General features: G+C 54.3%; 2 protein-coding genes across 4 annotated transcripts in view; one reads left to right on the forward strand and one right to left on the reverse strand.

Annotated features, from left to right (window-relative positions):
• The window catches only part of Cacna2d4 (calcium voltage-gated channel auxiliary subunit alpha2delta 4), a 128,101-nt gene that overhangs the window by 24,155 nt on the left and 79,720 nt on the right, over positions 1-24,226 (reverse strand). The window contains exons 25-26 of the mRNA XM_074077849.1: positions 23,274-23,401; positions 19,755-19,835 (exon numbers count right to left, since the gene is read on the reverse strand). Coding sequence (XP_073933950.1) covers positions 19,755-19,835; positions 23,274-23,401 — 209 coding nt within the window. The remainder of the gene's footprint in view (positions 1-19,754; positions 19,836-23,273; positions 23,402-24,226) is intronic.
• Positions 466-16,565, forward strand: Lrtm2 (leucine rich repeats and transmembrane domains 2). 3 transcript variants are annotated; one of them, XM_020159165.2, is made up of 5 exons: positions 467-1,090; positions 7,527-7,711; positions 8,223-8,357; positions 10,841-11,431; positions 14,163-16,565. In XM_020159165.2, the coding sequence occupies exons 3-5, from the start codon at positions 8,291-8,293 to the stop codon at positions 14,615-14,617; spliced, it is 1,113 nt and encodes a 370-aa protein (XP_020014754.2). In that variant the 5' UTR covers positions 467-1,090; positions 7,527-7,711; positions 8,223-8,290; the 3' UTR covers positions 14,618-16,565. The 3 variants fall into 3 exon arrangements, with proteins under 3 accessions (XP_073932480.1, XP_020014754.2, XP_020014753.2); XM_020159164.2 differs by having other exon boundaries at positions 7,530-7,711; XM_074076379.1 differs by lacking the exon at positions 7,527-7,711 and having other exon boundaries at positions 466-1,090.

Consider the following 24,226-nt stretch of genomic DNA (forward strand, 5'->3'; position numbering starts at 1 on the left):
TCTGGCTCCTCTTCTGGCCTAGGCTTTTGCTTACATTGCTTTGGGATCAGCCAATTTCTATCTCCCCAACATCAATTTCTCTGGCTTGCTTCATCCTGATTGGTTAGGAGAGAGACCTCTGTGTTCCAGAATTACAGTCTTTCTCCTCACATGCCTTGCCCATTGCAGATAAGAGCAAGGAGCCCCAGGAGCCAGCCAGGGAGGTTGGGGCCCAAGGCTCCACCCAGGGCACCAAGAAAGACACTGGCTGTCAGCTCCTTGGGCAGCCCAGTCCCTAAGTCCCCTTGTCCTGGCACTTTGCTCCTCTCAATAGTCCTGAGCTGTGATGGTCACATCTTGGAGCTCAGGGACCTCTGCATTACCAAGTGGCCTCTGACTTTGTGTGTCTGGGGCCCCTCAGCATCCCGGGGCATCTGTGTGCTCCTCTTTTGAGATGAATCAGCTTTTGATAGAAGCCCCAGGCAGCATGGGAGACACGGTCCTTGCAGGGCTGTCTCTGAATCAGGAGATGGGACCCGGCTTCCAAGGGAGGTCTGGGACTAAAGGCAGTCTGCAGACTCTGCCTGTCATTCCTCAAGTGCCAGGGGAGAGAGGAGCCGAGAGGAGGAAAGGCGGCCGCCGGGCGCGAGGGAGAGCCTGGGGGAAGCGCGGGAAGGAAAATGGAGGGACAAGGTAAATCAGCTCCCCTCCTGCCAGGCGCTGGAAGCCATTCACCCCAGGCGCTTTTTCCGCTGAAATGAGAGCGTGGCAAGGGTGAGCGCTGCCCCGGCGGCCGCGAGCACTGTCATCACAGATGCACCCCAGCTGTCACTCCGCCGCCCGCTCCCCGCCGTCCCTCCTCCCTCCCTCCGCTCGCGCACACGCGCTCCGCTCCGCTCCCCGCTCCCCTTCGCCTCTCCGGCTCCCTGCGTCCCTCCCTCTTCCCTCTCAGTTTGTTACCGACCCAGCAGCCCGGTCCCCTCCGCGCAGCGCCGCGGGCACTCCACCCCCCGCACGCCAGATGGGGTCCCGGATCGGAGCCCGCACGCCTGGCCGAAGGGTCTGGATTTAGAGCCACCTGATCTAAGGGCTCAGCATCCAAGGCAAGAAGGTGAGTGTGAGGGGGGCTTGGGGCGGGGGGTAGTGGTGCGGGAAGAAGGATCTGGGCTAGTGGGCACAGCGGGCCGTTGGGGCCTGGGAACGGGGACCATCTTTGGTCTCTTGGCCCTACACCATCAGCAGCGGGCGCCTTCTGCCTGGGGCAACTATTGGAGGAGGTGTCTGCTCAGGACCAGACATCTGGGCATCCCCAAGGTATGACACTTGGGAACTCTGACCCCACAGTGCTGGGAACAGGAGCTGTACATTCTGCCGGGGGGGGGGGGCAGGGAGGGAGAGGAAAGGGGGAGGAGGGCAGTGCTGGTGCCAGATGACAGCCCTGGTGGCATAGAAACCGGTCTCTGCCCCAGGAGAAGCGGCAGCTAAGAGCCTTGTGCTGCCTGCATCCGGGCAGCCGGAGGAACTTGGGTGCTAAGGGGAGGCTGGTGATGGGCTGCCTTAGAGGAAAGCTTGGGGTGGGGGGTGCAGGGTAGAGGACCCACTGAGTGAGACATGGGAATACACCACTGGCAGTGCCTCTTTACAGGTTGCCCTGGGCGGGGGTTGTTGGCTGCCCTTGGACAAGGGTGCAATGGAGCCAGTCCATCCCGGGTGGACGTGGGTCCACAAAGCCGTGTGGAGACCTCCCTGGTGTGGGTGTGGCTGGGAGTGGGTGAGGGAGAGGAGGCAGCTCTTCCTTGCAAGCCCTGGGCCTTGCTCTAACCCACCTGAGGCTAGATAAGGGAGCCAGGCTTGTGAGAACCGCTTGGGTAGCCTCGTGTTGCACACCAGCCTGGGAGCTGGGCGCTCAGCTTAGGGGGTGGTGTGCAACCAGGCCACGTCCACCTGGCTGCCTGACCCTCAGGGGCATGGACACCCAACTTGGAGCAGGACAGTGGTTCTCAGGCTCAGGACCCCAGGTCCATTTCCACAAGGCCGGCCAATTCTACCCAGGAATCTGTAGTCAGAATTCCCGCACAGCCCACAGGTCGGGGCTGGGTTCCCATTGGCTGCTCTGCCCCCCTCACCCCCCTCTGCATTCCAGGGCGGTGGTGGTGATGTTGGCACCAGGCTGCCAGGGCCTGTTGGGCATTGCCTCCTGTGACTCAGATTGACAGGCCTGCAGCTTAGATAACTACAGCAGGTGGGGGAGGGGAGGGAGCCCGCACGTGGCGCTGGGCGGGGGAAGTCCAGCTGGTAGGGAAACCCAACAGCAGCTTCCATGCTGCCAAGAAGAGCCCAGCTCTCCCACCCCCACCTCCCCACTGGCAGAAAGGCTCTGGCTCTGCCAGAAAAGGGAGACCAGGAAAGCCAGGCTGGGGGTGGCAGGGAAGGAGGCAGCTTCTTAAGCAGCCCATCTGGTTCTTTGGGGTTTGGCTGGAAGCTGCATCTGGGGCCCAGGGTGAGCTGACCTCGCTCCCATTACCCAGGCACCAGGACCCACAGTCACAGATAGGCTGCTTTGGTCTGTAGGGCAGCGGGGGAGGGAGCAGGGGAGAGTGTATGCAATAGCTGTGGGTGTCTGTGGGGGTGGGAGAGGGGAAGGAGTCTTGACAGAGGTAGCATGTCCCCTTGGGTCTCCCTCCTTCTATCCAGGTCAAGCCTCCCCAGCCCCTGCCTGGGGTTTCTGGAGGCTTCAGCTTTGGCTTTGAATGGTGGGAGCACACTCTCACAATGGACTAGACTGGCTTATTCATGTCAGAGAGCAGCTCTGTGGGGTGCCTCTGGGCCTTCCTGTTCCCTTTCCCAGTGAATCTGTCTAGGACAGGGGGAATTTGACAAGGAAATATGGTGCAGGAAGCTGGAAGTGAGAAGGGGCAGGTGTTCTAAAAGGAACCAGGAGGGCATGTGCTTGTTCCAAGCACAAATCTAGAGACCGATTTAGAAGCTAGCTTCCCTGTTGCCTGGGCAGTGTGTGCTGTGGGGGTGATGAGCAGGGAACAGATCTGGAGTGTTTCCTAGAAGGGTCCCATGGCCAGACATGTGGCAACAGCCCAGGGGACACTGGCAGCCTCTCTGTGGTCTGGGCCACACAGAGTCCCAAGCCCTCTCCTCATGGGACTCAGGCTGGCTGTCAGGTTCCAGATTCCCTCACAGAGGACATGCCCTTACAGGTTCAAGGTCCTGTCTGCCTTTCACTAGCCCTGAGCCTCCAGGCAGAACAAAGGGTAAGAGAGTAGACCATGAAGACCATTCTGCTGCCCTTCCCCCACCCCAGTTCCATGGGTCTTTGATGCTGAGATGGTGCAGAAGCCTTGATCCAAGGGGGTGACAGCCCAGGGGAAGGCGCTCACTAAACTGGCCGCATAGTGTAGACATTTGACTTGGTGGATGAGGACAAAGAGCTCAGGGGAAGGGTGTGTGTGGACGGTGGGCCTGGGCTGAATCTGTTGGAAATTCCCAGCCTAAGTCTGAGCCAGCCCCACAGGCTGGTAAGCCTCCATCTGTAAGAGCAAAGGAAGGGCAGATGCACCTGAAACCCTGACCCCGACCCTCTGCAGTGGATGAACACACAGACTGCTCTAACCCCGGGATGGGGCAGGCCGGGGTTCCAGGGACACATGGAGACTGCCCCTCCTGATGCTCACTCCTCACTCTCTCCCTTGCACAGCCTGTGGCATCCCCAGGCTACTCTCCCTCACTTTGGCAACCAACCCTGCCAAAGAAGCCCCTTGACAGCACCTTCCCAGTACTTGTCATCACCACACCTGTGTCTTTACTACAGGAGGCTGGGAGGGTGGCCTGGCTTGCATCTCGGTCCAGTAAGTCACCAACTTGTTTCTTTGTGGGTAGGAAGGGAACAAGAACAGCTGTCTGCTCAGCTCCAGTGAGACAGTGGATGAGGGGAGGCTGTGTAAACAATAAAGTTTTACACAAATGCCCTGCCTCCACATGTGAGCAGACAAGGAACAGGATAGACCTGGGAACTTATAAGGGCAACTGAATCAAAAACTTTGTTGCCAGATGGCTCAGGCACAGAGCTGTATTCTTCCATTTTAGGCAAGTTGCTTAACTTCCTGTGCCTCAATTTCCCCCATAATAATGTTAATAATAATACTGCAGACCCTGAGAGTTGGATGAGCATTAAGAATGCTAGTAGGTTGGATGTGAGGGCGATCTGGCTGCGACATCTGTCACCCCATTGATTGCCAGGGTTGATTCGGCTGATCTGGCTGGCTAGGCGGGTGTCCCCTTCCTCCCTCACCGCTCCATGTGCGTCCCTCCCGAAGCTGAGCTGCGTGCTTGGTCGAAGAGGAGGACCGATGAGGACCATTCTTCGGTCAAGGGTATAGAGTAGCTGCGCTCCCCTGCTAGAACCTCCAAACAAGCTCTCAAGAATGCTAGTAGGTGACTGACTTGGCCATTGTTCCTCCCCATGCAAGGCTTCTTGAAGGCAGCGCTCAAGTCAATGCCCAGTCCTGTCCAGTCTCAGTCCCTGCTCTTGCAGGCTCACTCTGACCTATGCCATTCCCAACTGTTACCTGTCCTGTGTGGCTATTTGTCCCTGCCCGGAAGATGCCAACCTAGTATTCCTCAAACTTGAATATGCATTCAAATTGCCTGGGAACATGTCACCATGTGCATCTGATCCCTCAGTCTGGATGGGACCTGAGACCTGGCATTGCTAAAATGCTGCCAGGCTAGACCAAGCCTGCTGGTCCCCAGCTTGTATAACAAGGGGTTGGAGTCAAAACGCCATGTGTTGGTTTTCAGGATTCCCTGGTTGACTGTTTCTAGCTTTTCAGCCTCATCTCCAATCAGGAGCCCAGAGAAGAAGGCCTAGGGACCCTAGTTGGGCCCAGCTCCTTCTCTCTGGTCTCTCTGGTTTTGGGACTAGGATAAAACCCAGGCAAGCATTAGAAGAAGGTGTAGCATCCCAAACTGACGAGGTCATAGAAATAGGGTAGAAGGAATCTTTCTGGCAGGACCCCCATATCTTTTCTGTCCCCCACTCATCACTCCTCTCGAAAAGTGTTAATTGATTTCAGCAGTGGTCAGTGCTTCTCAATGATGGCTACCCCTTTCCTGAGGAGGCGGGGCTGTTCTGGGGTAGAAAGGGTCCTTGCTTCAGAGTAGTATGGGCAGGCAGAGGGTGGGGGACTAGGAAGTGCAGGTTCCCTCCACATCTCCTTGTGGATAAGGAGTGCTCTGACATCCACCAAGGAGCCCGGAGGCCCACAGAGGCAAGGTCACCTACCCAGATGGACAGGGCATCCTCTCCTGGATCTGGGGACTTGTTTGCATCATATTTCTGCAGAGTACATCCATCAACAGGGTCCTGCCACCTCACCAGAAAATGCTATGGGTTTGCATCATGAGGACTTGCATGTCCTGTTTTGTACATGGGGAATCAATGCAAGGCTGGTGTCAGCCCTGCACTCAAGGTCACCTTCTCCACTGAGTGACTGCTCGTCTACCTTTGGTCTTATTAGTACAGGTGACACTGAGGGGGTGGGTGGGATGGGAAGAGGAGCCTGTTAGGAGGGGCAGGAGTGTGGCTGGGAGCATCCCTCCATGGCCTGTCTGCACAAAGGAAGGCAGAAGGAGAAGGAGCAGACCTGGACTGGTTCTCCAGCCCCCACCTGGGCAAGCACAGAAAACAGCCTGACTTATTGACTGTGCAGTGGGGGTTCTTGCCATATCTTTCTTCTAGCTGAGAGTGTCTGCTGGGGGCATCCCACTCTGCTGTCCAAGTGCTAGCATCTGAGAAGTGCTGGAATGCTGCCAGCAAGGCATGTGTCTGTGTGGGACATGTGTCTGTGTAGGACATGTGTGCGTGTGCACGTGTGTGTGTGCAGGCATGCGTGTGTGTGTGCAGGCGTGCGTGTGTGTATGTGTGTGTTAGGACATGCATAGTTGCACAGCTATCTGCAAGTGTGTGTTTGCATCATGTGCTGTGCACACAGCTTCAGGCACGTGTCCGGGAGGCCCGTGGGTGCACACCCCGCTCTGTGCACACAGAAGTATCTCCCTGTGAGGGCACTGCTGGCTGACAGTCGCCAGGAATGAGCAGTCTGACTCAGAAGCTTGCAATCCGGTCCCTGATGTGCCATGTGTCCTTGGCCAAGTTGGTCGTCCTCTCTGTACTTGGGTAGCTGTTGGGCAGCCCACAGTTTCAAAGATGCTGCGATCTGTGAATCTGATTGGTGTCTGAAGGTCAGGGCTGGAGGGACCCAGCAAGAGTGGACATTGCAGTCTGTTGAGGAGAGTTCTGGGAAGGTCAGATATACATGGAACACCATGAGTACCATATGAGTGTGAAGTTGGTGGGCCCAGGAAGAAAGCTGTTACTTAGACCTGCTGCTGATCCCTCTCACAGGGAAGTACTGATGGATGCTTTCTCACATCCATCACAGGCTTGAGTTCAAGGTTGGAGCAGTCACCTAAATTTCTAAGGTATATGCTAACTCTCAAATCCCACCAATTAATTCTCAAGGTGATCACTTTTAGAGATAAGAAGCTGAGGCCCAGAGAGGTTAAGCCATTTGTTTGAAGGACTGGCCAGACAAGGATTTGAACCCAGAGCCTCCCTGCCTGTGAATCTGAGCCAGGAGCCTATAGGGACCTTGCCCCAAGAGAGCAGGTAGAGAAAGACGACCAAGCTGCTGTAGCTGCTCTGTTGCCCCATTATGGTGCATGGCTCCTACTGGCCCTTCACAAACGGCTGCCTCGATACAGAGAAGAGGTGGAGAGGAAGGACAAAGCCAAGACCCACAGACAGAGTGAGCTACCCCTGAGCTACCCTCAGTCCACTCTGAGGCACCACACATGCCACTGCAGCACAGGTCACCATGGTGGCATCCTGAGGACCAGTAGGGATGGGATGAGGATGAGGACTGGAGGAAAGAAGGTGGGGGTCAGCGCGGGGAGCAGGCAACAGGAGCTTTAGCAGGACCTTAATGCCTGAGGGGAACCTGCACAGGACAATCCAGACTTCTGGGCTCTACGCCCAATCATCCGGGTGGCGCCATCCACCTCCTCAGCTGTCAGCGCCACTCTGCTATTGGCTCCTCGGCTCCCAGAATTAAACAGGCCTGCAGAAGGCGGGAGAGGGGAGGCTGTAGCCAGGAATTACCCAGGCACGATGAGTTTGGCAAGCAAGGAAGCCAGCCAGGAGGAGAGGACGTCAGGAAGGAGCTGAACATGCGTAGTCTTCCCAATATGGCCCCATCCCTGTCCCCACCCTGCTTGCAGGCTACAGCAGTGGTATCTGACCCTCTGTTGGGGCTGGCGGGGTGGAGACCCTGGCTTTCCATCTAGCAGCTCTCAGTCATGTCTGGAAGTAAGTGGCAATGTAGAGGAGGGGATGTGCCCCTTTAGGAGGTATTGGATTGGAGAAGACCCTAGAAAGGCAGAGTTCCCCTTGTAGCCCCCCAGAAGAGCTCTCTGCATCCCGGCCCTCTGTGATTTCACCCTCTCCTTATGTCCTGGTGTCTCTCCTTCACCAGCAGCTGCTGTAGCTGGAACCCCTGAGCTGATGAGTCTTATTATAGACTGGCTGGCTGAAGACAGAGCGTCAAGTTTCACCTCCAAGGCAACAGTGGGGGTGGAAGCAGGGGGCCTCCTGGTGGCTCACGCAGGACCAGTCAGGGGACTCTGTGAAGGGCCTGGCCTCTGGCTCCCAGGTGCCATGGTAAGCAGCAGGGTGACTGGGAATACCGGGCCTGGGGTGAGGGAAGCTAGCAGCACAGGTGAGAGATGAGGCTTGAGATATCACTCTGCTTAGCTAAGAGAGACAGCCCTCAATTTCCCCACCTGTGTTGTGGAAAAGCCTGTCAGAGCAATCACTGCAATGAAAGCATTTTAGAGACCACCATTCCAGAGAGGAGGAGGCAGGGAGAGGCTGGGGTGGGGACATGGGGACATTGGCCATCAGTTCCTGAGTCCTTTCACCTAAAGCCTGATCTGTGGGCCCTTGGGGAGCCTGGAGCTGCCTTTGCTCATCCCCCCAAGGGAGATGAAAGGTCCTGTGGCTTCTCTCTGTTCCCTGGTTTTCTTCTTTCCCCCTCCTGGGCATCATAGCTGAGAGGAACAAGAGAGGGATGAGGAGTGTAAAGAGATACCTGGGCTCTCTCTCTAACCCCTGGACTGGAACGGCTGAATGCCTGCCTCCATCTACCACTCTATCTCTCCATCTCTCTCAGGATTGACAGGCAGTGCACACCAAGGGGCTTCTCTGTCCCCAGAGCTGCAGAGAGCCGTGGGGTTCACCATGCCGGCACTGGGCAGTGTCCCTGAGCAGAGGGCCAGACTAGGCCTGCAGTGGCGGCAGGCCTCCTGTGAGTATGGGCACAGTTGCAGGTGGGGGTTGGCAGGGCACAGAACTCAGAGATACCCCTTCCCAGGGTGCCTGAGGCCTTGTTCTGGAACACCAGGCATGTCATGCCATGATAAGCCAAAGACAGCTGTTGCTGGGCGCTTCAGTGTTTAGGACAGGAGCACAAGGCTAGCACAGTTGGTTCTGCACCCCAGGTAAGTTGGTGGTGTTCTTCCCCATGCTTTGGGTTCCCTGGCAGTAAATAAAAGAACTCTGCTGGAAAACAGCTAGACTTCTTGAGTTTGAACCAGAGTCCATGCTTTCCAAGTATGGCCGGCATGTGTGTAGTGGACTGGCTGGCACTGACAGGGGCAGGAAGTCTGCCCTGACAATCCAGCAGTCCTAGGTCAGGTTGAGCCTCCCTGCTCCAAAGGGCAGCTACCACTTGCCTTGCTGCACCATTCACTGGGTGAACCTGGAGCTGCTGCTTAGACTTGCTGTGCCTCGGGCTTCTGGATGCTAAAGGGAGAACTAGTGGGCCCTTGTGTGTGGCAGTAGAAGGGACCCTGGGATTGGCTCCACCCTCCCTGCATAAACATGAATGGTGGTAACCCTTGTGGGCTGACTGTCGGTGAAAGAAATCCTGAGACTTCTCTTCAAAGGCATAAGGTCAACAAGTGCTGGTTTGCCCGAGGCTACCTGGCAAGAGGTAAGAACCTGCCGTAAAGGACAGTATTCTGCCTGACTTCTCCCCTGGCCTTGGTCAGCCTGCAATCCAGCTGCCCTGCACACGAGCAGCCTGAATTATTCACCAGGTGAAAGTGACTGATCCCTGAGCAACTCAGATTCCTTTCAACCTCATTCTGGGGTCATGCAACTCATTGCAATACAGGCTTATGCGTTCTTGTCACTAGAGCTTTGAGGTCAGTCTGAATTTCTGGGTTGGGGGAGAGGAAAGGAGTTGCTCTACCTGTCTAGCTAAGCTCCTTACTCCCTCTCAGGGAGGGAGGCAACTTCTAGTAGTGTCCATGCTGCTGAGAGGGAAGCTGGAGAGTTGGATTTCCTTCTTTCTACCCTGCAGAGGTAAAGTCTGAAGACTGTTGATGTTCTAATGGTTTTGGGGGGATAGTGTGGGGCAGGCTGATCTTGCAGCACATGGGCTCAGACAGGTGTGGGGTGGCAGGTCACAGCAGGTGATCCCAGGTGGCCGGGAGAAGTCTCCAAGTGGCTTCTGTGGCCAAGCTGTGCTCATTTCCCGTCAAGAACAGTCTCAGGTGTCAGCCTTGCAGTGTGTCTCTGCACTGTCATCGATCTCCCAGGCAGAAGCAGGAGACAGGGTCATCCTGGGACATAAGGTGACCAGACACCGACCAGACAGAGACTCAAGACTGTCCCATCCAGGTGCCTTTGTCAGGGTAGCTGCTGGTCCAGGGAGGAGACACCAGTTCTGCAGATGGTGTCTTTCCTTTGGACTCAGTGGTGCTGACCCAGTGGGGCAGAACTGTTTTGAACTCATCCTTTTCCCTCCACATTGATCAGGCTTGGGAGGACACTTAGGCAGCTGCAAGGTCACTATTCCCTCCACTGTGGAATGAGCAGCCCTATTTGAGTGTTCTCTGAAGGTCACTTCCCCTAGCTCTCCCGTAGACCTGACCCCATGTGTGCTAGTCAGAGGGGTCTTGGTAGAAGATGGAACCATGAAGGGAATTCTATACTTGATTCATCATGCAGATTTGCCGCCCTGTAGCCCTAGGAACAGAAGCCCAGGCTGAACATGGTGGCTTTAGAGTAAGAGTAAGCAGCAATCTGTCTTGGGCCCCTGGACTAGCCAGTGTTGGAGTGGTGCTATGCATCTTACCCTTGTCATGCCCACAAAGCTGGAGCAGGGCTCTGGGAGGCCTGGGCTTCCAGTCCTCACAGTGAGTTACAGACGCCATCTTGGATGTGGGAGCCACATAAGTGGGACAGCACTGGGAAGTGGTAGGAGACAGTTAGGAATGTCCTTTAGTGACCTCCCTTATCCATGCACAGCATGTCTTAGCCTCAGGCAGCTCCAGGGTGGGGTGGGGTCCAGAGAGAAGACCTGTCTGTCTTTGGAAAGACAGAATCTTTCATGAGAGCATGACGGGAGCAGGTTTCTCTGGAATCTTTATATCCTTTATTTTGTCAACATCTATGGTGTCGGGACCCAAGTCTCCTTTAAGATCAATCATGGGGCAGCCCCATGAACAGGATGTCACTGAGCCAGCATGGCTTTTCCTCTGGGCTCAGGCCTGTGTCTGTAGCATGGTAACCACTAAAGTGATTTCTTCCTGACATGCTGCAAGGTGAGGACTGGCCAGCACTGTGTGATGTCTATTAACATGAGTGTCTTTGGATTTGTTCTTTACCTTTCTGTGTATTGATTATGACTTGTGCAAAGGAGATAAAGCTGGGAGGGAGGGGACAGAGGTAGAAGTGGTAGCTCTGAGCCTGTTGCTTTTCTCCCACCTGTCTGTGCCCCAGGGATCACCTGCTGGATTGCCCTGTGCGCCGTGGAGGCCCTCCCCACCTGTCCCTTCTCCTGCACCTGTGATGGCCGCAGCCTGGAGGTGGACTGCAGTGGCCTGGGCCTCACCTCTGTGCCCCCAGATGTGCCTGCTGCCACCCGCAGTCTCTTGCTCTTGAACAATAAACTGAGTGCCCTGCCAAGCTGGGCTTTTGCCAACCTGTCCAGCCTGCAGCGGCTGGACCTGTCCAACAACTTCCTGGACCAGCTACCCCGCTCCATTTTCGAGGACCTGACCAATCTGACTGAGCTGCAGCTGCGTAATAACAGCATCAGGACCCTGGACAGAGACCTGCTGCAGCATGCCCCACTGCTCCGCCACCTGGACCTGTCCATCAACGGCCTGGCCCAGCTGCCCCCGGGGCTGTTCGATGGACTCCCTGCTCTGCGCTCCCTCTCACTCCGTTCTAACCGTTTGCAGAACCTGGACCGGCTGACATTTGAGCCCCTGGCCAGCCTGCAGCTGCTGCAGGTGGGGGACAACCCCTGGGAGTGTGACTGCAACCTACGTGAATTCAAACACTGGATGGAGTGGTTCTCCTACCGAGGTGAGCATGGTGGCCCTGCTGGGAGAGGGGTGTCGGGAGGGGACACCTTGGCCAAGGTTTTCCCCCAGTGGCTGGGATGAAGTCAGGGGAAGGAAGAGTGACCAGCTAGACTGGAAGAGTCACAAGCCTCACCCTCAAATGATGAGACACTGCCCTCCCTCGCTTCTCCCTCCCCACACCTGCACCTGCCTGCTCAGTGACACCCCCCTCCCTGTTTCCAACCTCCCTTTCTCTTCTCCTGCTCCTTAAGACTCCTTAATGGCTGCAACTTGACCTCACTTTTGTAGGTTTAGTGAATGAATTTAAAGTTAGAGGATGCTTTTTCTGGGTTTTGCATTCCACCAAGTGTGTCTCTGGGCATGGTAGAAGGATGAAGAAAAACCAGCCCAGCTTTCTTCTAAGTTAACAGGCTGCTTCTCAAGCACCCATGTTCACAGGAGGGTAAAATGTGACAAATCCACAGACACAGCCACATTTTCCTACGGATGACACCAGCTTCCTGTCCCAGGAAGTTTTGTTACTAAAACTGTTATTAATAAGCCAAATGGTTTTACTTTTGCTTTCTTTCCCTTCTCCCTTTCTTTAACCTGGGAAAGTTTTAAAATGAGTAGATGAAGTGACTAGATGAGATGGAGAGGGAGAGTGAATAAAGAAGGACTGTGATTAAAAGTGGCAGATCTGGGTGAAAATTTTGGCAGTGACACTCACGAGCTGTGTGATGTTAAGAAAGTTAATTAACCTCTCTATGCTAGTGTGTCATCTACAAAAGCAGTGCCTATTTCACAGGATATTTACAAGGATTAAATAAGGTAATGCATGTTCAGTGTCTTGAGATGTGCCCAGCGTATAGTAAGTCCTCAATAAAACACTCTTTCACTGGCTCGTTTGCTAGACGTACTCATAAAATCAAGTGCACTTGGTCAGACACAAGTTGGTGCCTAGCACAAAGCAGATGCTAAATGAATGAATCAGTGTGGAGACTAAGAATGACATTCACATTTCTCCTCACTCATCTTTCATTTCCTATCCAGACCCAAACTCAACTCAATTATCTCTGTGCTATTGTGATACGGTAATTAATTAAAACCATTTTACAAACTATGAAGTGCCATGGGATGTTAGTCACCATGGTAATTCCTCCCATTTTTCAGTGGAGAAATAATGATTAATGCTGTTGTATGGTTTCCAGTTTACAAATATCTTTTTATGCAATTTTGATGGCTCCAGAATCTAATTGAGATAGGCATTCTTATTTTACAGCTAAGAAAACTAAGACTTGCCGAGGGACACCTGTAATCCTAGCTACTTGGAAGGATTGTAGTTTGAGAGCTGGAGGGGCAACAGAGTTGGAGAAAGCCTTCCCTCTCCAAAATGACCAGAGCAAAATGGGCTGGAGCTGTGCCTCAAGCTGTAGAGAGCCTGCCTAGCAAGTGTGAGGGGAGGGGGAGGCAGGAAAATGAAAATGAGGTTGCACCCCTCTTGGTACCCAGTTCTTTTACCACTTACAAGCCCATGTGCAAAGGTGACCCTGGACACATGCTCACTGGAGGCCACCCAGGGTGTTAGCAGCACAGGGGAGCTGAAAGAAACCCCCTGGCCCTCACACAGTGATCCCAGCACAAAAGGGTGGGGGGCCTGGAGGGGGGAAGGCAGTATGCATTTTCCAGACCTTTCCATAGGACAGTTGTTTTCAACCTGGCAGTCTTTCAGAAAATCCTGGGATGTTTACGTCCACATCCTGGGGTGAGATTGATGTCTTCTGTGTGAAAAGACTGGTGGAGGCTGGGCGGGGACAGGGAGTTGGCAGTGACAGAGGGGCTGGAGCCACTCCGCTCAGCAGGGTGCCTATTGCTGCGTCTAGACTTCACTGCAGCTGAAAGAATGCCAAACTCCAACTCTCACTTCCTGGGGGACAGACATCTAGGCAGATTATTGTCCTTAACTGCCATTGCTCTCACCCCACCCAGTCTACCTAGCCTTCAACATTCTGAAGACAGTGGGCCTTGGCTCTGTGGAGGTCCACACACCCTCACCAGCACCAGCCTCTTCTCCTGGCTTTATTGTCCCTCCCAAGATGCCTCTGCAGCAGAGATACTGTCCTAGGGCACTGATGGGACCACTGGTTGCTCTAAGGAGCACCAGGAAAGCACTCTTGCCTAACCTTCCCCTTCCTGCCACTTCAAGGAGGTCTTCTCAGGCCACCTAAGTCCTGCATGGAGGAGTAGGAGGCAGAAGCAGTGGCTTTTAACTTTTGTCCTTTCTGTGAGCGTAATGGACTGCGCTGAGAATAGTGTCTAGGGCTCACAGACAGGAGACAAGCAGGCAGGTTCACGGGCAGAGCAGGAGAGCGATGGCAGTCTGGACAGGATGTGGCTCCGTTTGCAAGGAGCAGCTTCCCTGGGGTGGCACTGCTGTCCTGTGGGTCATGTGACCCTGGAGGGGGCGGGCTTGATTGAGATGGTTGCACATGGCCCCACAACTTGGGAATAAGGAAAATGGGCCATTTCCCATGGCTTCTGCAGGCAGATAAGGGCATGATGGGTGCAATTCATCCACCCAGAGCCAGTTTCTCTGCTTGCTTCCTCTCCTGTAGACTGCGCTCCAGGATTGAGTGCACTGTGGGTAGAATCTGCACCTTCTGGGCCTCCACGGTGGAAGTCTGGGGAGAGGATGATGGAGCCTGGGTGCTAAATGCCTGCTTAGTTCCTCCTTTTCTCTTCCCTGGATGCAGGGGGGCGCCTGGACCAGCTTGCCTGCACCCTGCCAAAGGAGCTGCGGGGGAAGGACATGCGTGCCGTCCCCATGGAGATGTTTAACTACTGCTCCCGGCTGGAGGACGAGAACAGTTCCACTGGGCTGGATGCTCCTGGACCACCTTGCACCAAGGCCATGCCAGAACCTGTGAAACCCAAGCCTGGGGCTGAGCCGGAGCCGGAGCCCAGTACGGCCTGTCCCCAGAAGCAGAGGTACCGGCCAGTGAGCGTACGGCGAGCCATTGGCACAGTGATCATTGCAGGCGTCGTCTGTGGCATCGTCTGCATCATGATGGTGGTAGCTGCTGCCTACGGCTGCATCTACGCATCCCTCATGGCCAAGTACCACCGGGAGCTTAAGAAGCGACAGCCCCTGATGGGGGACCCTGAGGGCGAGCATGAAGACCAGAAGCAGATCTCTTCTGTGGCTTGAGAGCCGCCCCCCAGAAACCGGGCCCGGGGAGCGCACACTGGGGACTGGCCCTTCCCTCCACCTGGCCTCCACCTGACAGTGCCCACTGCCTCCCCATTCCATCTTCTCCCGGCTCTCTAGCAGAGTGGCCACACAGGACCAGCTCCAGGAACTTCAAATCTCCCCAGAGGCCGCCACTGTGCTGACGGCTCCTCTCTGAAGTCTTTGGAACACCTGGGTGCTCTCCCTTGAAGACCTCTGGTCTCAAGGAAGAAAGGATGTGAGTACAAGGGAAGCCTTCACTGAGCACTCCCCTTTCACTCTCTGGCCCTGGGGACCGTCCCAGTGGGGGTGACTCTCCTATCATTTGCTCATCCCCGCCTGGTCTGCACTTAGGGCTTGGGAAGTGAGTGACCTGGGAGCCAGGGATAGATTTCTGTGGTTTTTTTTTTTTTTTTTTTCTAACCCAGAAAGATTTTGTTAACCCTCCTGCAGTGTGAAAGCTGGGTCCAGCTCCCAGCAGTTGGTACTCAGGTGTGCACATGGCAGTCCTGTGATCTTGACCTGGCATGGAGAAACTGTGCTGTGACCACAAAATCTTGCCTCTCTCAGCTGTGCCATTATGTCCCCTCCCCGCCCCCCCACGCTCCAATCACAAACTGTTCCTGGATTCCCTCTCTCACACGCAGCACTGCCAGCACAGTCTTGTGGATGGAAGTAGCAATGTGTACACACAGAGTCACCTGGAAACAAAGGTCTGAGAACTTGGGCTAGAGACCTGTTATCTCTCTTGTGTCTTAGCCCCAAGGCTACAGGCATTCTGCCTCTGGACTGCAGTCTTCTGACATCAGCAGGGGGAGGAGCCCAAACACAGGTTCCTTTGAGATCCTCCAAAGTGGGCCAAAGTGGTGCTGCAGGAGGAGCCTGCCCATTACCATGGCAACCTGCCCCCCTCTCCTGCTAGGTTTTCCGGGGGTAGGGGGTGCTGGAAGCTCTGTGTGTGTGGACCACAGCCTCCTGGGAGCCCAGCACAGTCCAGTGGGTGTTTCCTCAGAATTGCCCAGGTCCCTGGGGACACCCAACTCCACTCCTGTAACCTGCATTCTCTGCTCTGCTACTCTGCTTCTCCTGTCCCCTCCATCTCTGGCATCTTCTGTCTGTGACCTTGGGGCTGGGACTGTGCTGTGCTCTCGGATTGATGGTCCCTCTTGGGGAAAGCAGCTGGCAGGCAGGGGACCCTTGCACAGGAGGCTCACTGCCTCCAACACCTCTCTAACAGATTCCAGGAGAGGGGAGGGGACAGTGACATTCTGCTCAGCCCTCCCTGTTGGGTTCCTCTGCTCAGCCTGGCTCCTGAGCTTTTCATTGTACCTACACTGGGTCCAAACCACAAAGTGGCCCAGGTATCTGGTCTGGGACAGAGACCTGCCTCCTGGGCTGTGCAGAGTTTCAGGGTCACTGTCCCCTGTGCTAAGCTGCCCCTCCTCAGGAGTCTGATGTCCGGTGAGTATCTAGGTGTCCCTCTGCTGGCCCTTGCTTCCTTATGCTCAGAGAGGGTCAGAGGACACCAGGCTGGCTTCTGGCTCTATGACTGGGGGTCTTGGTGGTAGTGTAGGAAGAAGCCAGCCAGAACACTGAAGAAATGGTCTGTAGAGGGTGCAGGGCAGGACCAGGAGGCCCGTCCCTGGAGATTGTGGTGGGTGGGGAGCCTTCCAGAAGTTCATTCTCCAGCAGGTAGACAGAGGGCCTCCTGCACAGGTCACCCATTAGGAGCACAGGCCTCCCTCAGCTGAGGGTAGTCTGCTTTCCTCTTCTGGCTTGTGGGCTGATCCCAGGTTTGGGAATTTTCTAAAGGATCTGGGGGAGGGAGGGTGTTGTCAATGGTGGTATCTTTAGCCTGGGATGGAAGATTTTTAAAGGCAAAATTATATTTCTGGTTTGTTGTTTCAGAAGACCAATAAAGACTGTATTTTCCTATGTACCTCCTGGTTTCATTGGGCGGGAGGGTCTGTGAGTGTTGGGAGAACCAAATCTTGCCCTCTTGCTGCCCTAGACTACCTAACATCACTCTGATACACAGAGTTCCATGTGGCAGGTGACAGATGGGGCCCTGGGCATCACTAAGAGAGAAGTGAAGGCAGCATCCTATAGGATGAAGCTCCCTGGCCGAGGGTGGCAAGCTTGGGGCATGGCTGAGCTGGGATTTTAAAGCCACCCACGTTCTGGCCTGACAGTATGAAGTGTGAGCCTGAGGGTGGCTTCTCCTTGCAGAGTGCTGCTTGTGGCGTGAGGAAGGTGAGAGAGAGACCCTGTGCCCCAGGGGTGCTCATCCACCTGGCAGAGGATCAGTTCTGGCAGTGAAGGACAGAGGGTCCTGCTGTTGACTGTGTGCTGTTTAAGTGCTTCCCTGCTGATGGGTGTCTTTAGACTGGCCTGGGGTCCACAGGTTTGCCGGAGCCCTGTTCAACGCACTCCCATCCTGGCCTTTCAAGATTGACTGTAGGTGTGAGCAGTCCCCATTCAGGGTTACAGGTGTGCCCCTTCCAAAGGACTAAGCAGGTGGGGAGTCAGAATCAGGTGCTGGAAAGCTGGGGGTGGGGACTGAGGAGTGGTGAAGAGCAGAGACTAGGCCTCTGGGATTGTACAGCAAAGAACCAGCTTCCTGCTTGGCTGGTCACCTACAGGGCTGAATGGCCTCCGGCCCAGCAGGACTGGACTGTGTGGCTCATCTCAGGGTAAGATGGATTTTTCTCCTCTGGATCCTGTCTTGGGATGACAACCCAGCTAGCCAGGAGCAAAGTCCAGGGAGAGGTGTGACATCAGGGCTGCCAAGCTGGAGTTCTCCCTGATTCTCTGGAAGAACCCGGCACTTCACCTTTCTAGGTGGGATCCGTGTGGGGGTCGCCCTCCTCTACCCCTAATGTTTATAGTAGGCCTGAAGACATGTCTTCCCCAGTCACTGCAGGACCAGGACAGTGGCCACAGGCCAGCACAAGACTTTGTAATGCGTATATGTGTTACTCAAACAGGGTTCCCAGAGGGAGCCCCACAAAGGTCTGAAGTTCAAGCCCATACTTAAGCTACCCCCTGAGGAGGGCAACCTCCAGAAGCTCCCAACAGCAGGAAAGACCTCTGTACTGGGGTATTTTTGCTTTGCAGGGGACACTTAAGCCCAGCTGCTAGAGAAACACATCCTGCCTGCCATGGCACAATCATTGTTATATTTGAACATCCGCTTCCTAGGGCCTGGAGGGAGACCATGGGGAATTGAAAATGGATCCTGAGCAAAAGGTTAGATTTCTAGAAATTTTAGCATGAGGAAAATCACCTGCTTAGGGATTGCAAGGCTCCCTCCCTATCCACCACCTTTCTCTAGCAGCCCATGGTGCCACAGGAGATGCACAGCGATGTCCTTCTCCCATGGCCTCCCCTTGCTCAGGACACAAACATCACACTCCCACCATCACCACAGACACTGTGCTCGTCCCTGGAGCTCACATGCACACAGCTCCCAGGGATAGCGGCAGACAAGCCACCTACCCATCCTTGAGCTACGGGCTCCAGCTGGCCCCAGGATCAGGGAGGCTGAGCCATGGACCAGAGAGAGGAAATTACAAAATGAGATTAAAAAGAAATTGCAGTGTCAGGTCTCCAGCGCCTCATTCTTTTCCTATCACATCCGCGCACCCTGGAGCGGAGCGTCAGAGCGATTGTCTGCAGCAAGTTCAACCAGAGGCACTGGGACACGGTTTCTATGGCAACCCCTCCCGGCTCTCATTCAGCTCTGAGTTAAAAATGATATCAAATAATTGGAGAGTGCAGGAAAGCACAGCCAGCAACCGGGCCCTGTGTCCCTTCCTTCAGGCCCTCAGGTGTGCAGGAGCTGAGAAGACCAGATTCAGGAGAGAGCAGGACAGGCACAGGCCCTGCTGGGACCATACCACAGGGCAGCCTTTGGGGAGATAAATTTGCAATCAATGTCTGACCTGGGAACAGGTTTAGATTAGTGCACCATGGGCTGTGAGAAGAAAGGTGCTGGGATGTCATGAGTCCCTTCTGAATGCTGTAAATTGGTGACATGCCACAGACTACCAGGGATGACAGAAACTCCTGCTGCAGGTGTCAGACAATGTCAGAGTGAGCTTCCCTCTCCCCATCTCTTAGCACAGAGGGGAGAGCAGTTGGAGCACTGACTCTGGAGATGGAGCCCAGCCTGCTCCTTTTGTGCCTCTGTCTGAACGCAGCCCAGGAAGGAGGCACTTGGTCTCTTCTGGTGGTGGAGACCTCCCACCCAACCAGGGCCAGGCTGGAACCATTATCGTGACACACTATTGCCAGGTGACCAGGGGACCACACACCCTTTCCGAACACTGCTGAGTTAGGGATGCGGTAGTTGGAACCAGGGTAAGCAGGAGAGACCCAAGCATCAGGTCACTGCAGAAACTTCAGTGTTCTCAAACAAGGAGGTAGTGACGCCAAGGGCTGTTTTAGTACCAAGAAACTACAAAGTCAGGGCAAGCTTGAGAGGGTCACTGGACACTCTGGTCCCGTAAGTCAAGGCTAACTTGGCACAGGGCAGTGACACTGGGCTTTAAAGAGAGGTGGTCTGAGTTCAAGTTCTGGCTTCATGAACTATTAGCTGTAGGAATTTGGACAAATACCTTTTATGTCTCAATTTCCTCATCTATAAAATGAAGCCAAAACCCATCACCTCCATTGGGTCCCCCGTGAGAGAGGTGATTCCCACGTGCCTGGCACAGACACGGTGAGCCCTTACTTTAGGGGTTTGAGTCACAAGCCCAGTTCCAAAGACCAAGGCAATGGCAGAAGGAAGCCATGTCTGAGGACTGGGAAGGAGGTCTGGGTTGTAGTCTGTGTCCTGTGTAACTTTGGGCGGATCTCTTTACCTCTCTGGAGTTCATTTGATTCCTTCATAAATTCTTTTCCATCTGAGCTTTTATAGCTATAGTGGAGCCCTACCCAGGAGAGCACACCCTGCTATTACTGTGCCTTGTTCTGTTTCTGGGGGGCTGGGGATGGAACCAGGGCCTCCCGAATGCTAGGTAAGTACTCTGCCAGTGAGCTGAACTCAGCCCCATGTGTCTTGTTCTTGGCATTGACTCCCAGCCATACCTTATGGCACAAGGGCAGCTCCTACCTGCAGCAATGGCTGTCTTCTTGTCCACTGTCACAGCTACTGCGGTGCTTGCTGTTACTGCCACTGGCTCCCCCGGACTCTCTGGGGAAATGAATGTCACAGTCACTTTCTCTGCACCTGGGGAAAAGCAGTGGTCGGGCAGGCCAAGCCCTACCCCTTTATTGGAGTAGAAGATAAATATAAATGCCAGGAAAAGATATTCCTGGAAACAGTTGAGGTGGGAGGGGGAGAGTGGCGCTTGGTCACATTGCTGTCATGGTGGCTACTGGCCACCACTTGGCATCGTACCTCCTAAGGGTTCCATGTTGCCCTGTCTGTTCAGATGTGGACCTGCAGGTCAACGTGTGGCCTCTGGCCATGAGTCACGTGATACTGCCAGTGTCACTGCTTGGCCACTTGAGCCCTGGGTAGCACCTGCTCAGGGACGCTGCTGTGGCCTACCCCTCACACGTGTCTTATCCAGGAGACTTGTGTAGCACCAAATGTTCCATTTGAGTGGAGGGGCAGGCTGCATTCCAGAACTGGGTACTGGTGACCCTGGGTTGCCTTTATGAGTTACCATGAGTCAGAGGTGATACTGACAGTTCTGCTCAGAACCAGATGCCTTGATGAGCCACACAGCAGGCAGGATAGCATCTGACACATCCAAGGGGCTCTGTGAATGTTGGTTGTCGATGGGGGCCAACCCACCACTACCATTCCCTGCCTCGTTGCTGCCCTTCTGGCACTTTCTGCTAGGCTCCTGAAGTCGAGAGGGCCTCCCTTGGGTGCCTTTACCACTTTATTTTATTTTATTTTTTTATTTTAGAAGAACCAGGCCATCATGGGTGCAGAATTTAGAGGGCAGTTTTGGCTCTACATCAAAACAGCACTTTCTGTCTCTGATCTGCTTTGTGACCTCCGACTTCCTCATTCCTGTCTAGCCATGGCCCTGGAGCAGCTTTTCAAAGCCCTCTGGTCTATAGGTCAAACACCATTTTTCTGAATACCAAGAAAAGGGCACAATGCGGTCATGTTTGTCAGATGTCTTGATGGCAGATGCTGTCGGAGACAAACAGCTCCCGGCAGCCTTGCGTGGAGATTGTCGTGCAACAGCGTTGGCTGTAATGGGACTTAAACACCGGTTCTCATATCTGCTGTGTCGTTACAACTACCCACCACACCTTGCTGTCATCAAATATCTCACAGAAATCTAAAATTACACTCGGATTCTAGGAACTTACAATATGTAAGCTTGTCCTTGATTCTGGAAATTTGCCATGATAAAGTCAAAGGGACCACAAGTAACACAGAAGCTGGCTTCCTCGCCTTGCTTCTGGAAACATCTAGAAGGTGTGGATGTGGGGACCCCCTGAAGGATTCCCTGGGCTCTGCAGATGCTCCAGCCTAGGCTTGTGGGAACCACCCAAGTGTGAGCGTGGCGATCCTAATGCCACAGGGTCTGGGGACATCGGGAATTTTGGGGGCCTGGGTCACAGTGACCATGTGACTCAGTACCTGGGTGAATGAACAGGGTAACAGGTGCCTGTGGGCAGGACCAGGGCCTGGCCCAGGAAGGGGCAGTTGGAGGGGAGGTGGAGTCACAGGCCTTAGCCCCTGGCACTGGTAAGGTTGCCATGTGCTACCTGCAACAACAGCTCATGTGGGCAGAATCCAGTCTACTGGGACCCAGATCAAGGTGAGCCAGCTCTTCTCCCCACAATCTCCCCACAATCTCCTCCTCTTTTTCCTCCTCCTCCTCCTTTCCCCTTTTCCTCAGGGTTTTCCTTCATTCCAATGAAATTGGTTTCTTTCTTTTGGGATGGACGGCAGGGCACAGAGGTGTCCACGTGACTCTAAGCGTGTGCGTGAGCTGAGCAAGTGAGTGAGGAGTGGGAAGTGAACGATCTCCTGACTTCCTCCTCAACAACCCCCCCTTTTGGGTTGCCAGCTCCCTCAGTTCTCCTGGTGGCTCAGTTCCCCACCCACCCACCCTCCTACCTCAGGGACACATAAAGCATCCCCAGCAGCTGGCAGGAACAGTCCTGGTGACAATGCAGGCAGGAGGGAGCCTGTCACCAGGGCTGGAGGTAGAGCCCAGGGCCTCTAGAGAACCTCCAGAGCCCTGGGGCCCCTCTTAGAGGAGCCCTTTGTGTTAATCAGGGAAGAAGATTTACCTCTGTGCCTCAGGCAGCTGCTGGTGGGAAGCCTTTCACCTTGGCCTTGAGAACCTGCCTCATGGGCTTTGAGAATAAACATACTCCCTTCCTCTCTCTGCTTCCTGCCTTACATTCAGTGTGACAAAGAACCTGGACTTTGGTGAGACAGGCCTGGGTTCTAGCCTGCTCTGTGGTCCTTGCTTTGTGATCTTGGGCAAGCCACTGAACCTCTCTGAACCTTAGATTCTCTCATGTAAGATGAGGGAAAGTATCAGTAACACTTGTCTTGTGGGGTTGTGCAGGTTGAGTGAGTCACAGGTTGGAAAATGCTTTGTAAAGCATCAGTTATCAGTACATGGGTGAAGGGAGCAGGCATGGGGTAGAGGAGCGGGTGCAGCACAGGGTAAGGAAACCCGAGGGCTCAGGGCAGATCTCCCTTGCTGTCTGTCTCCTTGTCTGCAACCCCCAAGAGCAGACCCTGGAGCTGGGCCTCCCAGCTGACAGCCCCAAAGCAGCTCTCCAAATGAGGCTTGGGGGCATTTGTTAGATGGCATCAGAAGGGGAGTTATGGCCCTTATTTTTGGACTGACCCCTTGAGAGGCCATGTGACTCAGTCACTGGGGTGCTGTCTCTTCAAGTGCAAACCTAGAGGACAAGGTCACATACAGACTCTCAGGTCCCTCTTGGTCCAAACATTTTGCGATTTCCTTAGCATGCAATGGAAAACACTTAACGTTTCTTTTCTAAGCTGTCTTCTAGAATGGGAGCTGGGGGCTGGGAGTTGGTGTCTGTCAGTTCTGTAGACCTTGCTGGCTTGGTCCTGGCTGCCCTCCTTAAGCCCTGGGAGCCACCTTGCTTTTGCTGGCAGACCCTGTGGGAAACCCCATGGGAGAGGAGACTCAGTAGCTTTTTTTCTGTGTAGGAAGAGCTATGGCGGCCCCAGGACTTGGTAAAGCCCTCTAGTGAGGCAAAGTCTGTGACTTTCATCTGGGTGGTTTAAGAAACTTTTGAAGACACTCAGAAGTTTAGCAATGGAAGAATCTTAGTCGTTAACCCTCTGGCCACATATTTGGAATCTGGGCTAGAATTCAGCTCTGTTGACTTTTGGGTCCATCTCTTTCCTTTGGTCCTTGCTGGAGTTTTAAATGCCAACTTTGACTGGGGGCTAAAATGGCCAGCCCTACATTCTGCATAGGACTGTGGTGTGGGAAGGCATGCAGGAGCTTTCTCAGGTTGGAGAGAGAAGGCAGGAAAGGAGCCCTGGGAGTCTGTACATCCTGTGCCTCACCTCAGCCCCATTTCCCACTAAGGGCACAGCAGAAGGAGGGACACCCACCCCAGCCCTGGCCTCATGGTTTCAGCGCCCACAGATGTGGATCACCTGGTCTCTCTGCCCAACGGAGGTTGAAAACAAAGCTTCCAGAGGGCTGCTCAGAGGCCTGGCGGTACCACTGCGGGAAGTGGTCCATCGTGAACACGCTGGCCTTGTCTTCAGGGGTCAGGAACTTCCTGCAAGGAGGATGGTTAGGTACTTCCTCAAGTCTGGGAACAGAGTTGTTCCTGCTTCCTTCAAGGTCATCTTGGCTGGGCCAAGAGAGTGAGTCCCTCTCAATAGACAGACAAACATACAGGTAGATAGACAGACAGGCAGATAGACAGAATATAGACAGAAAATATTAACCCCTAAGTTGTCATCCCAGCGTTCCCTAGCAGTTCCTGCCTTTTCCAGAAACAACGATGTTACATTTGCTGGCACAGTCCCAGCTAGAAGAGGCATAGGATCTGTTGGAGGAGGGACTGTGCAGACCCTTTTGCCTGCAGGGTTTATTTCTTTGGGGTGAGCCTAATTTCTTTATCTGGCTCATTGGCGTGCCTGAGCAAGAAGATTGTATAGTCAATTCTAGTGTACTAACAGAGGACATAAATTGTCCCAAAATGGTTACTTCAAAAGTTACCACTTCTAGGCTTTAGAGCATGCCTTGCATTTCCTTTTTGGAGCAGCTCTGCCTGGTTAATGACAGCCCTGCATTCCCTGCAGGCACACCAGCCTTCAGAAGGGGAGTTTGGTCCAGAAGCAGACTAGGAGACTGGGAGAAGCTGGGGGGCAAAGAGGGATTAAAAACACCTGAGGATAAGTCAAAAGGTGGGGGACTGAGGTTTGATTTTGACAGCGATGGGCTCACATGTTCCAGAAGGAGATGTGCCTTGTTGCACACACAGTTTCCCAGCTGCCAATCACATCCTGGCCTAGGTAAAGGGAGCCCCTCTGGGACCTGCAGTGCACCTGCGGCCACCCAGGGCAGCTGTGTTCACAGAAGGTAAAAGTCCTCTTCC

The sequence above is a fragment of the Castor canadensis genome, chromosome 6, assembly GCF_047511655.1.
Source record: "Castor canadensis chromosome 6, mCasCan1.hap1v2, whole genome shotgun sequence".
Lineage (NCBI taxonomy): Eukaryota > Metazoa > Chordata > Mammalia > Rodentia > Castoridae > Castor > Castor canadensis.